The 20,996-nt window shown below is 40.3% G+C and overlaps 1 protein-coding gene across 1 annotated transcript in view; it reads left to right on the forward strand.

Moving 5' to 3' along the window:
• atrn (attractin) overlaps positions 1–20,996 on the forward strand; it is a 125,759-nt gene that overhangs the window by 40,395 nt on the left and 64,368 nt on the right. The window contains exons 16-24 of the mRNA XM_005728709.1: positions 1,456–1,675; positions 2,141–2,329; positions 4,440–4,685; positions 5,235–5,372; positions 7,556–7,649; positions 8,672–8,724; positions 11,463–11,557; positions 12,830–12,908; positions 13,472–13,629. Of these exons, the coding sequence (XP_005728766.1) occupies positions 1,456–1,675; positions 2,141–2,329; positions 4,440–4,685; positions 5,235–5,372; positions 7,556–7,649; positions 8,672–8,724; positions 11,463–11,557; positions 12,830–12,908; positions 13,472–13,629 (1,272 nt within the window). The remainder of the gene's footprint in view (positions 1–1,455; positions 1,676–2,140; positions 2,330–4,439; positions 4,686–5,234; positions 5,373–7,555; positions 7,650–8,671; positions 8,725–11,462; positions 11,558–12,829; positions 12,909–13,471; positions 13,630–20,996) is intronic.

Genomic DNA, 20,996 nt, shown 5'->3' on the forward strand with positions numbered 1-20,996 from the left:
GTGTGTGTGTGTGTGTGTGTGTGTGTGTGTGTGTGTGTGTGTGTGTGTGTGTGTGTGTGTGTGTGTGTGTGTGTGTGTGTGTGATTTTTGAACCATTAAGCGTGAAACAAATCTCCCATTAACAGATCTCTTCCTCAGAGCTCAGACATCTCTTACTCGCTCCATTAGAGCACATGCACAAAAATCTATCCCTGCGATCAATCAACCATCGCAAGCTGCCGTCTTTATTCTGTTCACGTATCCGCAGATATGGACGGAGGATGGACCGGACGCACTGTTGGGTATCGGGTTGTAAAGTCTGAATTCAGTTTTTAAGTTGGTTGGGGTTAAACTTCCTTAGGTTTGTAAAAATTTGTGCGTCTTACCAAGTTAAGCAGAAGATTTAACAGAAGTTTTATCTTCTCCAATTGTAGAATTATCTGATTTTTTTCCCCCCCTTATTTTGAAATGTTTGACATGAAATGATTTTATTACATTTTGCACATTAAACCATTAAGAAATCAATCAGTTCATTCATAAATAGACGAGAAGAAGATGTGTAGATAATACAAAAAGTATTTTGTAATATCAGGAAAGTCCCTACAAAAAAAGAAAAGAGAAAAGAAAGTTATATAGCTCTTTGTAGTTTCTAATTACATACCAAATGCAAATACTGCCTCCTTTAACTTAGGCCACCCATGCAAAAAAAGCGATCCTGCAAAGTGCCTTGCAGCCACCACACGGCAAATCTAATGCTGAAGCTAAATAAGACAAAAGGGGTCTAAATCACAAAGTCAGGCTGGAATTAAAGAAGTGTCTTTCATCCATTCTAATGAAATCGTGTAGATTTCCCCTGCTGGTCTAAATTTGTTCTGGTGGTTGCTTTTCGGTAATCTTTGTGCTTAAGGGTAGAGAATAATGGAAGCTTAACCGCTCTGGAATAACATTGGTTTTCAATGATACGGGCGCAGAGATTTGAGAACAGGCTCCCTTGTTGTATTGATGGTGTACATCCAGTTCAGTAGTTCCAACGGTTTCCAGGCAGGTTTAATCAATCCGAGAAATGGCGATTGTATTCGATCTCAAAGGTACAGTTATCCCTCTCATGCCTGCGAGAGAGAGAAAAGTCTTTTTGTTTGCTACTATTGCAATATTAAAACCATTGATTAGAGATGAGTTGGATAACGGAGCTTCTCAAGTCAACTGAGGTAAAGCTGCCTTTATTGCCACAGAGTCTGGTGCAGTATGTTGCACGTCAGAATGAATGAAAAGCTGCACTGACATTTTCTCTTTGTGTTGTAGTAAAAACATGTGTTTTGGAATTGATTTAGGTAAACTGATTTAATCTTCAGCATAAGTGTAACTGACGCTTAAGTTTGAGATGTTTTCCAGAAAAATCTGGCAGCAATTTGTTACCAAATTCGATCAGAGCAAAGAGCCATCGTGTGAAATCCTCCTTTGGTTTGGTGTTTACAGTACAAGGCCACTGTGACGCCGTGGGTAGGGCTCAGGAAAATCAACGTGTCCTACTGGTGCTGGGAGGACATGTCGCCGTTCACCAACACCACCCTGCAATGGCTGCCGGGTGAGCCAAGCGACGCCGGGTTTTGCGGCTACCTGGCCGAGCCGGCAGCCACCGGACTGAAAGCTCAAACCTGCATAAGCCCGGTGAATGGCAGCCTGTGCGAACGACCAGGTGAGCTCACTATGTTTATATTTTAAAGTCTTTTAATGTACATGTATTTTTACATAACAGAAAAAAGAAGTTGCATGCATGAGTAATGCCATGTCTGAAGAGAAAGGGTTTTTTTCCTCTGTAACCTTTCTGTCCGTTCTTGTTGAGGCTGCACAAGTAGATTGTCATGCCTGATGCTCATTTTTGTTGCAGATGCCTCATGTCTGCCTGATGAGGCTGTCATTAGGCTGATACTGGGTACACAAAAGGCAGATGGAGGCCTAAATGGATTTGTGAATAGCTATGAGGCTCATTATACCTCTTGCTGTAACAATGACACCTTTTAAAATGCACTTGTGTTCATTTCTCACCCTTTAAAATGAGCTTAAGAGACTTATAGCTGCTGCTTTATAATGCCCTGGAGTTCAGCAGAGGCTGATGTCCCACAGAGGCATCTGTGCTAAAAGAGTTTGTTGCATTTTACAGCCAACCACAGTGCCAAGCAGTGCCGGACACCCTGCGCCATGAGAACCACCTGCAGCGAATGCACCAGCAGCAGCAGCTCAGAGTGCATGTGGTGCAGCAACATGAAGCAGTGCGTCGACTCCAACGCCTATGTAGCCTCCTTCCCCTTTGGCCAGTGTATGGAGTGGTACACCATGAACACTTGTCCACGTAAGAGATCATTTTCCCGTTATTGCAATTCGATTTCATTTCATCTGCCTACATGTTATAAAAGTATAGCTCCTCAATAGTTTCACTGTTCCTCCCTTTTTTGCCCAAGGACTTCTGGCAAGCAGTTTTGGCCTGAGGGTCATTTCATGACCAAACAATCAAGATGAGAAACCAACTAACCACATTAAAGTGGGATTGAGGCTAAAACCAAGTTTTAAAACCTTTAGCCGTTTAATGTAGCCCTTCACAGTTTAAATTCTTAATCTCCTTTTAGTAATACTTTATTTAACAGAGTTATTTCTTAGAATGAAATATGTAATGAATTGAATTTCAAGGGGAGTAAAGGAGTTTCATTTAATTGCTCCACTTAATGACTAATTTATGTTTTAGTCAGAGCACAGCATGTTGGTGAACATGGGGAACAAAAACTTTAGTGAAATTTTCGGGTGGTTATTGAGCGTGCCATATGGGTGCAAATTGCCTGGTGTTTCCCATATTTCCTGTCTGATTTGACAGATTTATTATTATTTTTTTAATCAGTCATAAAATCATAAAGTGGCAAACAAATAATCTTAAGACAAAAGAAATGGTTCAATGCGTAGATGAGTTAGAAGAAGAGAGTGTAACATTTTAAAGCTTATTTCCTTATTTATCACTGCTGGGGGAGAGTGACTCTAAATGTAGGGAGCAGTAAAATTGGGCACCCTTACCGTCGTCTTTGCTGCTGCAATTCGTAAATGTTTTTGATTCCGATCAGCGGTGCATCACTGATCTCCTTGATCTCTGCGTCTCTCATTTAAAATCCCATTGATTGCACGTAAAATGTTTACTTTTAAGAGTTGCCAGCTCATGCCGGCTGCCCAGTCATTCTCCTACTTTGAACAAATTGCAGCTGCTGCCATAGCAAAACACTCTAGAAGAAGAGCCCGACACTTGAAACCGTTGCAGCATTTCATTTAAAGCTCTGAAGCTGCAAGCAGCTACATCTATAACTACCAGCCCTTCAGTCACGATTCATTAGTTGCAATTTAAGAAACGAGGAAAACCCGGCGAAAAATAAAGCATAAATCTGAAATCTGTGTATGTAGTACTGTAGCTGCAGTTAATATACTCAATCATTCAAGCATATGCTGCTCTGGAGATCTTCACCAAATTTACAAAAAAGGCTTGTTGATTATTGGTCTGTAGAGTAAAGCAACTTTGGACTGCTAAATGGGGGGGTTAACCTCCATTTAGCCGAACAAATAAAATTGTAGCCCTCCACTGAATGGCGATGGGGATCGATAATCTGGTTTGATAGTTTGAAACCTGGTACTTTTTGGATTTCGTCTTTGCAGCAGAGAACAATTTTCTTTTATGAAACCTAGCAGGTGAATCAACTTATTATAGCCATCGATGGATGAACTGCTCATGGGGCGAGAGATGGAAATTAAAGGCACACATTCATGGGTCTTGAATTGTCTTTATGTGGAAATTGTGCCATGTTGACTGATGATGATTACATGTTAAATGGTTATCCAGCTTATAGATAGCTTTGAAACTCTCTTCCTTTCCAAATTAAGTGGAAATTAAGCCAGATTTTTTTTTTTTTTTTGAATAGAACACACATTCAGTTTTTCTGAAGAAACTGTTTGACATTTTTTGACAACCACATTCTTGCCGGGCTATAGATGTGAAGATCAATCCAGCTGTCCACTTTGAAGCTAAAAGCAAAGAGGCTAGCTTTGATTTAAAGAGTGAAATCCGGTGAAACCAGCTGGCACGACCCTGCTAAAGGTCGAGAGCTAACATGATGTAACCTGTAATGTGTGAGGAGATTATATTATAGCCATTTCCCTCCAGTTCCAGTGTCTTAGCTTTATTTTAAGCTAACTCAAAAAATGATCACGCTATCGCTTGCTTCTACTGACTAGTGTTTTATTCTCATATAAGCACAATTTTCTGAGTATGTCGGGAATTCGGAGCTCGGATTGTTGAAATACTGATGGCTTTGTTTGTACCTTCCAACACAGAATCATTTTTAAAAGCCGTTTTTATTTTTTACAGTCAAAGAATTCAGAAATATAAATACCTTTTTAATCACCTAGTGCTGCGTTGTGTTTCACTTCAGCGGAGAACTGTTCTGGATACAGAACGTGCGGGCAGTGTCTGGATCAGCCGGGCTGCGGTTGGTGCACTGACCCCAGTAACACGGGCAAAGGTCAGTGCATCGAGGGTTCCTACCGCGGGCCCTTCCAGACCTCTGTCCCGGCCCCTTCCACCCTTCCTGGTCTGCCCGCCAATCCTCAGCCAGCCCTCAACGCCAGCATGTGCCCGAGCGAATCAAAGTACAACTGGTCCTTCATTCACTGCCCAGGTAGGAACGTAATCTAAGATATTAGTTATGTGACATTAAATGACATTCATGCAAATTAATTTCACACACACATGTTGTGGGGATTACAAAAATGGTTGTCTGTTAAATCTGCGTTGTAATAAAAACCTAAATGTGAATTTATCAGACAATAGGCATCCAAAGAAAGTATGTGTTTATGTTGCATTTTGGGAAAATGTGTTTCTGTATTGTCACTTTGGTTTATAATTGTTCCTCATTATGTGGTACAGACAGGCGGACTTGCATTTGAAGGAATTACTCACATAGCTTAATAACTATAGTGATCTTCTCATCTAAAATGATTGAAATGCTGCTTTAAAGAGACTTCTGGCTGCTCTGATGCCTCTTATGACACACTCGAGCACTGGACAACAAACAGCGTTTTGTTTTTTTTTTGTTTTTTTACATAAATTTACATAAATTTCTCTGCTCAGAATAATCTACTCATTCTTTCATGTTCTGTCTTTATCGTACCCCCCTCTCGTCTCGGGGTGTGATGTTTATGCAGTATGTTTGTTTACTCTTTTGCAGCTTGTCAGTGTAATGGTCACAGCCAGTGTGTCAACGAAAGCATCTGTGAGAAGTGCGAGGACCTGACAACCGGCCGACACTGCGAGAGCTGCATCTCCGGCTTCTACGGAGATCCGACCAACGGGGGCAGCTGCCAGCGTGAGTATCCGTGGGCCGTTCGGCGCGACGCTAAATCAGCCAGTCGGTATTTCGGCACGAGGCTTCATTTAACTTGTCAGTATTTTACAGTCCATTTTTACGTCAGCCGTTTTCCTGATTCCTCGCTGCACCGTAAAGCCTTCCCAGGGATATTAAAGATGTACTCCTTTACAGCTAATGCTGACAGTCAGTCAGTCGGACAACAAATCAATTGTCTATTCCTTCGACAGGTTAATTTAGATTACCGGTATATTACAGCCACAGTGTATGTTGTGCGATTTTTACTTTTTATGCCTCCCTCTGGTATGTACATATATTTATTAAGTTCTGCGTCTGTGACAGTCAATCAATAACCTGTCCTGTCTCCATTCAGCATCGCTATCTTGTCAGCGTGCCCCCTCGGGGACATTAAAGGCATGCTTTACTTCACAGCTAATTGGTTTGACTCAAGAGGCATTATGTGGACAAGTAAAAAGTACACAGTCAGTGCCTCAAAATGGAGATTATTATCAAATAATCAAGATGACACGTGAGACTAAATGATGATAAATCATAAGGTGGCTCTTTTCTTCCAAGTCCCCCACTGTTAGCAGACTTGTATGTATTTCACAGCTGTTTCTACCAAAGGGGTGAGTCATTTTAAGAATGATTAATGAGGATGAATTAATATAAAGGATGATGTGCATTAATGTTTGTGCAGGCACCTTAAAATGGGTCTTTTAAAAATCACCAAGCCTAATAGACATTTGACACGTGTTCACCATGGTCATGGCTCTCAGTATGAGCTTTAAACAGCATGGGGAAGCTGAGAGGTGGTGCTGTGCAATGCTTTATTTTTTAAAGCACAGATGTTAGAGTTGCACATACATGTATGTTCATGTATGGCTTCACCACCTTACTTTGGTGTATGGCAGACCAAGGGTCACATAAATAAATTCAAAAAACTGACAGTAATTCTGGCCTCTGGCTCTAATGCAAGTACTGTTTGGGCAACAACACATAAAGCAAAATCTATACTTCCTGGTGCAAAAACAGTCTAAAGGTAAAAACTATATCCTGAATCTTTGCTGATTCCCATCCATTTGTCCAGGTTTGACCTGTAAAGGGCCTGTTCTGGCTCGTGGGACGCATGTTTGACAACCCGGGTTTAAATGAACTAAATAATGTGCTGGATGCTGTTTGTGCAGAATATTTTTATATGCACTGACAGTAATGATTCATCTGGAATGATTGTTATCAGAGATACGTTAAACATTCAGTCATATTGTAAAAAAATCAACTGTAGAACTCATAACTGTGTTTAATAGATAAAATAAGAGCTTTTTCACTTGCGCAATATTATGAGAACTCAAAGGTGTGTAGCCTTAAGAAAAGCACTTCTCTGTGATATTAATCTGGTTCAGTTTGCCAGTAAGCTTGAAGACTGGATACTAGAGCAAAGGAAAAGATCATGCAGTCATTTGTATTATTGTAGTGTCTTTGCCTTGCAATATAAAGCTCCTTGAGGTGACTGTTGTGATTTAGCAATATATAAATTGAATTGAATTAAATTGACCTTTTCCATAGTGGTTTGTACATCAGGGTAAGAAGTGAAGCCGATGAGGTGAAGCACCCCTCATGCCTCATGCTCACAGCCTGTGGGGACGGTGTTATTATGCAGGGTCAGCTGGACCACCTGGATATACTGCACGATGGATTCTTTTTTTTCCATCCAAGATATCACGGACATATTCCAAGATGACAATGTCAGAATTCATCATCCTCACATTGTTTGGTTCAGAGAGCATGAGACATTGTCACACATGGATTAGCCAGCACAGAGCGCAGACTTTAACCCCACTGAGAATCTTTGGGATGTACATGAGAAGACTTAATGCAGCAGAGGCGGTCCAATGAAATATTAGCGGCGGACTTTGAATCCTCATCCTGACCACCAAGCGGGAAGTGACAAGATAAAAAAACAGAGCTTCACTATTATCACGCAGGGCAAAATGATTTAATACAGGAAGAGGCCATTAATGGAGTCTGTAGGTCTTATAGGTTATGAATGTGCTGAATCAAGTTAATCAGTCATTAGATTATTTATATATGTGTAATATATTCACTCTACTGTGCAAGTCTTGTGTGTGGTTGCTGCAATGATAAGTAAAATAATTTATTTATCTATTTATTTATTTTTTCAGCCTGCAAGTGCAATGGCCACGCAAGCATGTGCAACCCTAACAATGGCAAGTGCTTCTGTACCACCAAGGGCATCAAAGGAGACAGATGCCACCTGTGAGTTTCACATTTCATGATGCTCGCCTGTCTCTCTGTCCTCTTTTTCACTCATGCGATGTCTGAAGTCTTTACTGTAATATTTTGCACCCCTAGAATTCAGATTGCTTGTGGGGTACCGTAGGCTTTATTTTCTAGTTTGTCTCTGTGCAGCAGATCCATTATGTGTTACATCCAGAGAATCTGACAGCACAGTAGTGGTACCGGTCTACAGAAAACCCTCAAATAGCCTTTTTTAACTTTTTCTAGGAATTTTTTCTTGAAGATGGTCCTTTGTGATAGTACGGGCTTGTAGTTCAGCACTTTGGGGATCAAAGCTGGTAACTGGTCAATCACAGGCATCAAGGCTTCTGCAATCTGTGTACCGTGAAAACAACATTCAGTGACGAGTAAAAGTGTGAATTCCTTTTAATGATTTAGTCAACTTCTCCAAAAATTAACAGCATACATGTATTTGTCAGTTGTTGAGCTAACCCAAGAACGAGCCTGTCAAACCACCAGCAGATTGAGAAATGGGTTCCAGTAATCAACAACCTTTATGTGCAAAATTGCTGAACCACATGAACTTCAGTGGGTTTTTTTCCTCCCCTGAAATGTTATTTTCCAGACCTGTAAAGCCACATGTTGAGATTTCAAAATGAGAAACTCTAACCATGGCACAGCGCAGCAGCAGCTGTTCATTAGCGCTTGCAGCTATATTTTTAGTACTTGTCTTAACCCTGGACTTCATTATCAGAAGGTTTTCCAAAATCCATTTAAAAAGTTGAGATAAGGTTTCACAAATGATTGGTCATCAGTTTGAAAATGAGGCCTTTTTTTCGCCTTATTACATTTCTTTAAAGATTTCGTAGGCACACGTTTCCTGTGAATTCCCATCACGCTCACTCGGTCTCCTTTTAATCTTTTTATTTTTTTACACTGTGGTGTTACTTCCTGGCTGAAGGTTAACACTTCTCTTCCCTCTTTCCTTTCTTTCTGACTTTTCTACCATCCCTGTTCATCTTTCCCTCGCCTCTCTTCAGGTGTGAAGTCGAGAACCGCTACCAAGGCAACCCCCTCAAAGGAACATGCTATTGTAAGTGGAATTACAATTACTAACGTCAGTAAAGGGGTTTGTGTGTGCGTGCGTGTGCGGTGTCACATTAAGAGAGCACTATGAGGTCTGAATCTCTTCCTTGTTCATGTCAGTGGCAAGACAGCAACACGGCTCCTAAATCAAAGCAGTTTGATGTTTAAAAAATAACATCCAGAGCCAGAGCTGCTCTTTTAACCCTTTAAAACCGGTCAGAGCGGGCACGCTCCGTTTTGCGTAACTATTTTTAAATCCCGGTAGCACTGCGACCAGGTGAGCTAGCGCAATAATTTTTTTTGCATATGAAACCGGAGGAGTTGTACTTACATCTTATGCCATCAGCTTGTCCTCGATCGGTTTCCTTCCACATATAGGTTTGCCAAAAACTGCATAAAAAGCGCTTGCAGGAACAAAAACATAATAATCCAGAAACTCGCTTTGCCGATCCGATCAGCTGTTCGTAACACTTCCTACGTCCATCAGCGTGAACTATCGCATGTCCGCCATGACCTGCCCGAAACCGGAAGTGATGTCATTTTCGCGGAAATGTAGTTTTTTTTACCATCAAGGCCTCATGAGCTTATACTGGTGTTTTTAAAAGTTATGTTTGACTTTATGACTTTCTGTGTCGTTTCTGGGATGCTGAGGACTCAAATTCCACTGCTGGAAATAGTTTATTTTGATGCATATGCTGCATTTTTGCAAATTTGCAATATAATATTTATTTTCGTTTTTCCTGCAGTGTATAAAAATTGGTGTATTTCAAAAATAAAACTATGAAGACACTCAAAATAAATTTCCTGTGGTGGGAAACTAGTTTGTGCAACTTTTTTGTATTTACAGTTTTGAGGGATAAACCTCTTAAATTTCTCTAACTAGAAATATATGTTAAAAAAACAAAAACGATTTTCAATTTTTTTGAAGTTTATTGCACTTTTTTGCAATTTATGTAATTACTATGCGCTTAATGCATGCATATTATTAAAATTTAGGCTGTAATGGTTGTATTGATGTATAGCAACTTGAAATGCTCCAAAAAATGGCTCCACAGCATGTAAAAATATAATATAAGCTCTGGCGGATTTGGTTCTATGGTAGGTCTTAAAGGGTTAAACAAGTCGCAGGTGGAAAGAATTGAAAGTGAGACGCAGATGAAATTGCCAAAAAAATGCATGTAAGCTTATAAAGGACCGTCTTGCTCTTTTTGCACCTGTGATAAGTCATTTTGCAGACAGATTGCAGTACAGCGGTCCTGCCATTTTTAATCTCATTATCTGATGATTATGGAGGCTAAAGTGATGTCACGTTTGTCTAATCATCAGTACTTTCTAACCCAAACAAGCTATAAATCATGTTGGACTGTATAGTGTTAAATTTTCACACTGATGGAGGAACTAGGTCATCCATTGTGCTGCTTTAAAAAAAATATAAAATATATATATATATATATATATATTTGTTTTTATTACCCTGTATTCTGCTAAGGTGTGAAAATGTTTCTAAGGCATAAATGAGCAGGAACATTAAGTGTTATCCATATTTACCCTGAATTAATTGGATAGTTTGTTAAAAATCAATCAACTGTAAATTCATTCCTCATCAGATTATTAATCTATAATGGAATTTAACAGCTAGTGTTCAGACACAGCTTATTTTTGGTAGCAGCTGTTGCTATTTGTGGTTGTAGCAAACGCCCCCGTCATCCAAACACACTGCAACTTTAATAAAGAAGTCGGGCAGTAATTTGTAATTGGGAATTTTCAATCAGCCCGTGAGCCACGGTGATCTGATTTTCTGCTTCGCACAATATGAGTCTACGTCCCCACTGTGTTCGTTCGGTTACCTTGCTGGGAGCTTAGAGGCGTGCTGCCAGTGACTGCCAGCTCACCGTGGCTGCTCCTTCTTGTCCCATTACTCCCTGTAATATTTCAAAACGACCTGCTGTCAAAAAAATGCCAGCAGGGACTGTTGTTTTGTATGTGCGTTGGTGGGGAACAGTAGTGGCAAGCGCTCGGTTCCTGACACAAGCTGCATTTCCTGTTACTACCTAATAATAAAAATAAACTCATGTCTGCCGGTTACATTCCTTTTAATGTGAAGTTGAAGCAGTTGGGAATGTTTTCTGTACATTAGACGTTAATTACATTAGTGCTTTTTAATGACAGCACCATGTACTATTATTCAAATATCTATAAAGCTTTTGATCAGTGTTACCCTTGCTGTATGGAGAGGAAACAAACTAACAAATAAAACCCTCCAATTTTTCCAAGTACGTGATCCAGCTGTTTAAATTGATTTTTGACTGAAGTTGAACTTTTTTGTTGAACTTTTTGTTGAGGTGGGATTATTTTATGTTTACTTATTTTCGAGATTTGGCCCCATCTAAATCGCTCTTATCCAGATTATTTGAGTGGAACTGTAACTGCAGAATAACCCCTGGCGTCTGAATGCGTCCGTCTCCCCTGTTTTGTTGCGCTGTCCTGAAAGTGACCTTCAGCTGTAATTTACCGCTAGCTGACACGCTGTCATGTAACCCATCCTCTGTCCTGACCTTCATCACAGAGCACGCTCCAAAATCCTCAGATCTCGAATCGAATGTTTGAAACGGGGAAAGAATGGGAGTAATTTTCTGAAACCATGTTCTTGTGTGACTTTCAAACTAGACTGATTGAGTTGTTCTTCTGCTTCTTTTTGTAATCCCCACCACATTCCTCCCACGCTGGCTCACTGGCTTCAAACAGACACGCTCCTCATCGACTACCAGTTCACCTTCAGCCTGTCGCAGGAAGACGACCGCTACTACACGGCCATCAACTTTGTGGCCACACCTGAGGAGGTATGTGTCTAACAGTGAGCACCCCACCGCCACAGCAGCTGTCACTTCTGTGAGGATTAGAAAGTTTACAGTTGTTGTCGAACAAATAGGCTCACTTCTTTGTCATTTTAGGGATAACTTAGATGGTAGTTCAGTAGTTTACATGCACACCGATTGTACTGGACAGGCAGGAAGCACGGTGACGCCAAAACTAACTTCAAAATAAAATAAGAATCAGTATTTAATAATCACACAACAAAGTGAGTCGACTGGTTTACTATGTTCCCTGCAGGAAAGTTTCCTCGCTGATAAGCTGGTGATCAGAGCGAAGAGTAATGTGGCCACTCATCAGAGAGTCAGTCACACAGATGTTTTTACGGCAAACAAAAGCTTGTCTGGTCGTGTTTACCTGGCTGCAGCATCTGGGGCCAAAATTGAAACATAAGCATCTGATTAAATGTTCCAGATGGTATTTTTCCCCTGACAAAGCTTCTACTAAAGATTTACAAATGCACAATCGGCTACAGGGGAAGCTCAACTCTTACAGCAAATCACAACATATTTCAATTTATATTTAGCAAATCCAGGAAACTTGTGGTGAAGTTGAATTTTTAGCTGTTTGAGTTGTTCCGCAGTTATTTAGTAAATCAGAAACCAAAAGATCGTTTACAAAATATAGAATCGAGCAGAAGATTTCAAATTCAAGACGAAGCGATGACAACATCTGTGACGCACATGTGTAACAATAAATAGTGAAGACATCTGGATTTCTCGCCGTCTAGCTTCAGCCGGCTTCGCTGAAGCTGTTGAAATGTTAATTGTTGCCTTTTTTTCTTTAATAAATAATTGATTCACGAACGCCGGCTTTCAGTTAGTGAGTAAACATTAATTACATCTCAGCTTACATCTGTTTGACATTATTTGAGCTTCACTTACAGTGAATGTGATACATACAGTGTTCAGCTGCGGTGCTTATTCAAACATTTGATTTGTTAATTCGGCCTCCCATTAGCTCTGCAAATTTGCTCTGGTCTGCAATACAGTAACTGCTTGTGCAGCTACAAAGTGATACCGGAGGAGTGAACAAAGTCGCTGCTCTGCAGTTACAGTAAAACGTAAGGGCTTTCCTGGTCTGTGTGCTACGAGCAGTTTGTTTTTCGTTTACTCTGGTGGTTGCAGTAGAAAACGGACTCGCCCATCTTCACTGAATTGCGGTTCGACCACTATGGGGCACGTGGGGAAAATGACACCAGTAAACTGATGATGATGACTTGTCCGTGTTTCTGTCCTCAGCCAAACCGAGATCTAGACATGTTCATAAATGCCTCCAAGAACTTCAATCTGAATGTAACCTGGGCCACCAGCTTCACCGGTAAGTCTCAACAAAGCCCCTTATTAGTGCTGCTCAACGAATTAGTCAATGAGCTAATGATTGGCCAGTGATTGAAATATGCACTCAAGTGTTTAAATTAAGGCTTAAAATGATAAATATTACTGATTTTCTCAGACAAAGAAAGTGAAGATGACTGGTTTTATATTCATGTAATAACAAGTTAATAACAAGGTTTTTGTCACCATCTTCACAGCTGTTTAAAAATGATATGAAAAGTCACCTGTCTTTCCATTGTAGTAGTTTCTGCACCCGGAGATTTACAAATGTGAAGTAATGCAGACACTTCACATTTGTTGTGTCAATAAAATTCCACCAGACACTGGAGCAGAAATGAGAAATTCTCCTTTTCTTTTTGTCTTGTTTTCTTTTTCTTTTTTTTTAAAATAATTTCCTCCATCATCTATAACTTTTGTATGATTTGACATTTTTGTCCTGTCTTCCCTTTCCCCTTTCTTCTCCTCTTTTCTTTATCATCCTGTTATTTCTATTTTCTGTATTCCTATTTTCTCCCTCCATCTCTGTCCCTTGTTTGTGTCACCCAGCGGGCACCCAGGCCGGAGAGGAGATCCCCATCGTCTCTCGGAGCAACATTAAAGAGTTCAAAGAAAGCTTTTCCAATGAGAACTTTGATTTCCGAAACAGCCCCAACATTACTTTCTTCGTCTACGTCAGTAACTTCACGTGGCCCATCAAGATCCAAGTAAGCAACTCGTACGCTTAACGATAACTGATCCGTTTTTGTTACCATACATATTTGTAAAGCAGGCAGGTAAAGACAGGCTCACTACAGATTAATGCAATACTAAAATTCTGTTCAATTTGTAACTCTATATTTAAGATAAAGCTCCACTGTGAGCAATACATTTCCATAAAAACTGACATGTATTGATGACTCAAATGCCAAAGAAGCGTGATCGATTGTCAGTTTATGGAGTGCTCTTATCTGAGCACATTTACTTCTGCCAGACAGAGGAAGTCATTCATGTGACATCTAAGAATCAGCATTCATTCACTGGTTTGATGAAAGTGAAAAGAATGTTAGATATGAATTTAAAAGTGTTAAAATGAGAAGCTTGGTGTATGACAAAGTGTGGGAAGTAGAATTAATGATGGCCGGAAACCTTAAACGTGACAGGTAGAGAAGGTTGCTTTGTTTCTGTGTCACATATACGAAAAAGGGGACGAGTTTACCAAATGTAGCTTTAAGTCAAATTCACTGGTATTTTGCAAATATAATAATAAACGTGAATTTGCTGTGCAATTGTGTAACTTTATTAGCAGCGTCCTCCTGAAATGCGCCAACAACATCGAAAGTAACATCCTCCTCTCTGCCCCTTAACGCTCTATTGGTCGCTATGGTAACGTGTGAATATTTCTTTCAAAATAAGACACAACTGCAATATGAGTTAACCAAGTTAACGATAAAACCCCAGAAACCATAAATTTCACACCCGAGCCTAAACTCTCGTGGCCCAGTGCTAAATGACTCGGCCCGGGGGTTGGGGACCGCTGACGTAGCGGATCAATACAGGGCGTCCATGACCCTGTTGGGGAGACTCCCATAGGGCTTAAATCCAGGGCTCTCCACCTCACCTGTTGCTCTTAGAACTGAAGAAGCTTCTCGGATAAGAGGTGAAACGTCTTTAAGACACTTAAATAAGTCCAGAGGCTTTTCTTTCCAAGCTCCTTAGACAACTCTGAGATAAGCAGTATCCGCAATGCTAAAACAACATACAAACATGACACTTTAAAAGCCAAAGACACCTTTATAGAGTTGTAATTTATGTGTTAGCTGTGTGTTGTAGTGGTTACTGCACTTTTTTTAAACTTTTAGAACAATTATCTATGTCAATTTGAAATTTCCTCTGTCACCAGGACAGAGGACAGTTTGCTGACTTTGTTCCAGGCCTCTGAATTATGAAAATTAAACCAGCTTGGTTTGACTGTACAGACAAAACAGCAGTGGTGTTTAATTTTTGCTCGTTTTTGTTATTGTGCAGCATGTAATGGAGCTGTGTTGTTTTTTCAGAAAGTAAGCCTTTTCTTTTCACCTGAAATGAGTTCTTATTGGCTTTATTGCTGACATAGTTAGCAAAATGGTAATCAATACAACACTTTACGTCTCAGTACTCAGCGGCTTTGATTCAAGTAACACTGTAACACAGACTCGGCCCTGATTAAAATGCAGCTGTACTCAGTTGCCTTATGCTTAACGACTGTGTTGAGTTTGAAAGCTTTGTATCGACATCCTTACACGTGTAGTTGTCACTGATGTAGGATGTGGCTTGTTTTCTGTGTAGATTCGTAGAGTTCCAATAAAGCATTTCAAGAAATTGCATCTGAAAATGTGCCGTGTGTACATGGGTGTTTGTGCAGGGTGGTATAAACTCCTGCATCAATACAACCTGTTGGTGTAATAAATGAATGTTCTGCCAGGACTGCGTGCTGCTGGAGGGGGAGAGTCACTCTGGGCCTGGCTTCCTGTGCCCGACTGTGTGCCTCTCCAAACAGTTCTGGGAATGATTTTCAGTGGTTGCCCCCCTTGCAAGCTTCTTCCCCCACCTCTCGCCCTCCTCCTGTAGGGGAGGAAAAAAATAAAATCCTGCCTCCATCTACCATATCCTGCCTTGTGAGGGCTTTTAGTTTAGAACACCCAAACTGCTGCCAACCAGCCTCAGGAGGTGCAGCTCCACAGCAGAGCAGAGAGCTTAGCTGACTTAGCTCCCCCCACACCCCACTCGGCCTCTTTTAGGTCCACCTCACCTTCTGCCTTCCTGGGTGGGATCATGTAGAAGATCACCCCTATTTTGAAACTAAAACACAGGTCTGTTGCAATGTTTTTTGGGTTTCTTGCCCCCTACTTTGCACTCGTGGAGTTTTATCTTCGTCAGCGAGGTAACAATTTCTGTTTTTTTTTTTGTTTGTTTTTTAAACCACTTCTTCTGACTAATAGTTCTTGATTTTTCCTTTGCCTTTTCTCGCTCTCCTCGCATTCAGCGGTCTGCTGCAGTGTGACACTTGGATACGTGAGCGCGCTTGTGTGTGGAACCGTAGGCGGCAGGTCCTCCGGTGTTGGCAGGCAGAGATCGGCATGCTGGAAAATGGTTCATAAACAGCAACTTAGAAAGAGCAAGGGCAAAGTGGAATGTTAAGTTGAAACACATGCTGCATTCAGAGTGCGCGAAGCTAAGCTCTCTCTCTCTGAGCTATACAGGGCTCTCTGTCTTTCTCTTGCTCCCTCTCTTCACACGCCACCTCAAGGTTGCTTCTGTTTGCTTTCACAGGGTTGGAAGTGGCGCTCGAACAGCAGGCGCATCATTTTGAAGGGAATTTGTTTTTTGCTCGTTTTACCTTCGCTCCACTTTGTCCGAACACACGGTTGAGTTCAAGCTTTTTGGAATTATTACACATTTCTTCACATCAGATCAAAAACTTCTAAAAGCCCTGAATTGGATTACAGGACACACCCCGTTGTAATTAGTCTCATTTACCAAATGAGATCTTTCCCAGTGGTCGGAGTGAATTCCGTGATGAGTTCATCAACCGTCGAGCTGCTCGGATCATCAAAGCAGAATCAATTGCAGGGAGATTAGTAAGCCCGGAGTTCTCACACACCTCTTTTCTCCCTTTTTTCCTGATGAAGAATAGATCAGATTTTAATGATGTTTGTAATGAAACACAAATCCCAGACTAATTACATTAAAGACCTGTGATCTCCTGTTCCGTGCCTTAGTGAACATGTCATGATATGGTAGAGATTACAACGGCCTGCAATTTAATACCCCGCCGTGGAGTAGCAGCATCTGTAGCTATCAGCTGACTGCTGCTCTGCATATCTGTACGGACCCGTGTAGCGTTTATCTGGGCCATGCCTCGCTGCCTGGTGGGTGTGTCTTGATAGCGATCGCAGAGAGGTTGGAAAACAGAAGCAGTGGTTTTTGCAGTGACTGATACAACATAAAATTATTGCTGTATAAAAACTAAAGGAAAATGAAAACTTAAAAAGGTACCATGCACATTAATATAGTGGTTATATATGAAAGTATTCTACCTTTAAAAAAAAATCTACATGTTTAACACCTTAATCTGAGATGCACTAAGATAACAGGAGTAAGTACTTTCCTTAGGAATACCACTTACAGAAATTGATAATTGCGTCACCTTGCAGTAATTGCATAACTCATTTCTAGTTTGTAAAGCAGGTAATTTAGTCTTAATTTAGATTTAAAGACTAATCGTTAGATTCTTTCTTCCTTTTTAAGTTCCTCCTGGCGTGATCGGAGGTGTGGCTCTGTGTTTCTCTTTAAAATATGCCCAATGTTTTTGAACATATTCCTGTTCAGCTCAGAAGCTTTACTTCTTTTTAAAATCTGTCATTTTGGCAGCATGCTGGAGATTATCGTGCCAAATGTTCATGTGACTTGGAGTCATCTTTTAGGCTTTTTACTTTTTTAGCTTTCCCTTTTTTTAAATCACATTGTTGTTGCCTCGACTTTCCATTTTGGTGTCTGTTTGTCAGTTTAGCCATTCTAAAGGATCGTGCTTGTTCATAAAATGGCAGTACTCCTTTGTTTTGGCTCAGAAACATTTTAAAACATTTGACACTGAAGTAAGTTTGCACAGATTTTACTTACGGATTTTGTTGTTTACTGTACATTTGAAAATCAGCCAGCTACTCATCATTTTCCAGCTAATCTAACTTGCTCAGTACAGTAAAGTAAAACTGTTTACTGACCTTTGAGGCTTCACTTTGACTGTGCTGTTTTGAGAAAAATGTAAATTTTTCTGCAGTGTATGGCTGCAGTGACAGAGCTGCCATGCTGAGGTTTAGCAGGTATAGTGTTGTTTTGTTGATGACGGGTCTTTTTGTGGTGTTGTTTTTGCCCCTGTATCAGGATTAAATCAGTCTGAGTTTGATGGGAGTATCATTACTTCTCCAAGTATTTGGTCACAAACACAAAGCGCTGGACTCTTGATTGTTCCTCAGAAGATGTCAGATTCATTAGATGGTTAAGTCATTTCACACCAAAAAACAGAAAGAGAGAAAACCCTCCAGTACTGTTACAGCAAAAGTCCAGAGTTCACCAACATCATCATACATCATTTGTATACACCAGGGTTGTCAAACATAAGGCCCTGGGGCCAGAATCGGCCCAGCAAAGACTCCAATGTGGCCCACTTTGACCCCCATCTTTGGAAAATGTGACAACACCTATTGCCATTCATACTACACCAAATTAAGTAATAGATGAACAACAGTTAAAACTAGAGATGGACCGATCCGAAATTACGTATCTGTATCGGTCCGATACTGACCTAAATTACTGGATCGGATATCGGAGAGAAATAAAAAATGTAATCAGATCCATTAAATATCACAAAAGCACCTCACAAAACTTGCGACATGGCGTAACTCTGCTCATAACCGTAGCACGTCGGAGCAGTATGCATCACGTGATAGAGCAGCTGTGGCGTGCAAGACTGTCAGCGGTCTGGAGCCTCGCTACCAAACCGGCATCTAACAACAGCTTGATAATCTGTTGTTAGAATTTATTTAATTTTACTTTGTACACCAGGATCTTTTTCTCTGTTGAAGAAAGATGTTGAATCTATTTAATTATTCTTGAAAAATAATTGATTTCTGTGCATTTTTTTTTCCCAACCCGCAACAAAATAAAACTGAATAACGCCAATAAACAACAAGAAGGGGAAGGGGGGTTCCCCCCCCTGGGAGTTTGCAATTAGTTAGGTTGCTTAATATTTCTGCTAAGTACTCTTTAAAATACCAGAATAGGGAGGATAGACTAGGTTTAAGTTTATTAGATTGAACTATGAGATAGTTTGGGTGCAGTGTATTTTTTGCACACAGGTATAACAGAACAGCTTTAGTGTTGTTGTTTATTTAAACTTGAGTATGAACTTATACTAAATGCAGCAAGATATTAAAAATGCCATCTCTAGTTAAAACACAGTGAAAAAACAGGAACTTTCTTATCTCCTGTCAATTTCTGTCTTTGAGGAGTTTTTGGTGAATTAATGTAAATTACTCTCCTGTGTTTGTAATTTCTACCATAAACTTTTCTGCAATTTTTTACATTTATTATTTGTGTTGATAGATTTTTCATTTAATAAGTTTGACGATCTGATCGACCGCTTGTCACAATCAGCTGGTTTGTTTTCAGATGTCGTTCACAGCAGCACGATAGAATCCAAAGTTCTACACAGTCCAGCACATTTAAAATGACTTTCCTCTCAGACCCCTTCCTTTATAGCAGAACCTGTTGAGCAGGCATCCCTCGCAATGATAACGACACTTTCCTTCAAAACTCCAATATACTTCAAGCAGCTGTCAGAATCCATTAAGGCAGAATATTTCCAATCCTAATGCCCGGCAGCAGGCTGACAGACCCTGCTGTGAGATCCTTTACAACCCCTAAAGATTCACCCTCTGCTGGGCACATAACTAGAGCGTCGCCCAGGCCGCCTGCTGCCACCTTCAGCCTGCCTGTCACTGACAGAGAACCGCACATTGCTAACACTTGAGATTAGCCGCTACAATAACTGTTATCGCACATCTTCCCAGTGCCACAGCCTCCTCACACTGTTCAAAATTGAGTCAAAGCACTAATGGCACGGAGTTATGTCGCTGCTTTTTCTTGTGCTGGACAAATTGGCGTTGTTTTTGATGGGGTGGGGGCAGAGAATTATGAATCTCTAATCAACAAAAAAGAAAAAAAATGCGACGGCTTTGTTAGGAGGTTGTCATAAGGCATGCTGGGTTTCAGTGCCCCGACCGACAGGGCTTCTTTGATAATTCTATGCTTCGCTCTTTAAAGAATTCCTGCAATTCGCAGGTTCATAAGCTCTCCGGTGCGTTTTCTCTCAGCCTTTCATTTTTACCCCCACTTTACATTCATGAGGACGAGGAAGTAAAATATTTCCTCCATTTTTCTCTTAATTGCAAATAACCTAATTGGCTTCTTTAAAAATGGAATAATTTCCTGAAATGCCTCCGCAGGGTTTTTATTGAAGATGCATGGATGAATTTTAAGCCTAAGAGTTTGACAATGCTGCATTGTGTAATGTCAAAATCACATATATTACACTGCAGTAAGTTAAACATAGTCTTGTACTTTTAGTTAAAATGACCAAGCTGCCATCTTTCTCTCTTCCAGTCTTTCAATGGCTGCTTCAATTTCAGCTTTACCCTCCAAACCAGTGGCGGAGCGAGGGGGTGGCTTACTGGGCTTAAGCCCGGGTTGTTTTTTCAGAAGCCCGGGGTCTTTTGGAGTGTAATTTTTTCATAGTTAGATGCCTGGCTGACAACTGTATAAAACAAAAAACTACACACAATATTCGAAGCACATAGTGCACACTGTGGGAATTTACGACTGTGTGTAAATCCCCCCCTAATATTGGTATGATCCGAGCTCAGACACTAAGTGGGGCGGGGCAGCTGCTGCCTGCAAGTGTGCTGTTAGAGAAACTGAGCCAGGCAGACAGAGGAGAACTGAAGTTCGACCAGGTACCAAAGCAAATCATTCGTACTGTACAAATAATGTAAATATGACGGTGCATCACGAAAGATTGATATCAAACTGATCAGTTGACCCATATTACGTTACTTTATTCTTCAAGTGAATCAACAAATGGTGAAATGAAAAGCGGAACAACAACAATGCTGTTTTTTTAGAGAGTCTTAGCTTACATGTGTGTTTATTTCATATTTTCAGTTGTTACCCTCCACGGCTAAATAAATCTGTTTCAGTAATGCACTGATATACAAGAATGGACATAAGGAGCTTTCAAAGAAAAAACTCTGGAAGTATTTTATATATTATGCTTTGTATGTTGTTCAGTATATTTCTATGCAAAACAAGAGGAATTTCAATACACAGCAGTATATCCACAGTTTAAACCAGATATTTACACTTTATGGAAAACACAAGAAAATTTTTTTTACTGTACAACATCAATTTAGAGTAAACTTGTTTTGTTTTAGATAAATAAATATTGAAATATCTTTTGAATTAGTTAAATGTCAGAATAAAGAGAGACAGAGCTTCT

The sequence above is a fragment of the Pundamilia nyererei genome, unplaced genomic scaffold, assembly GCF_000239375.1.
Source record: "Pundamilia nyererei isolate P.nyererei 1_Seehausen unplaced genomic scaffold, PunNye1.0 scaffold00029, whole genome shotgun sequence".
Lineage (NCBI taxonomy): Eukaryota > Metazoa > Chordata > Actinopteri > Cichliformes > Cichlidae > Pundamilia > Pundamilia nyererei.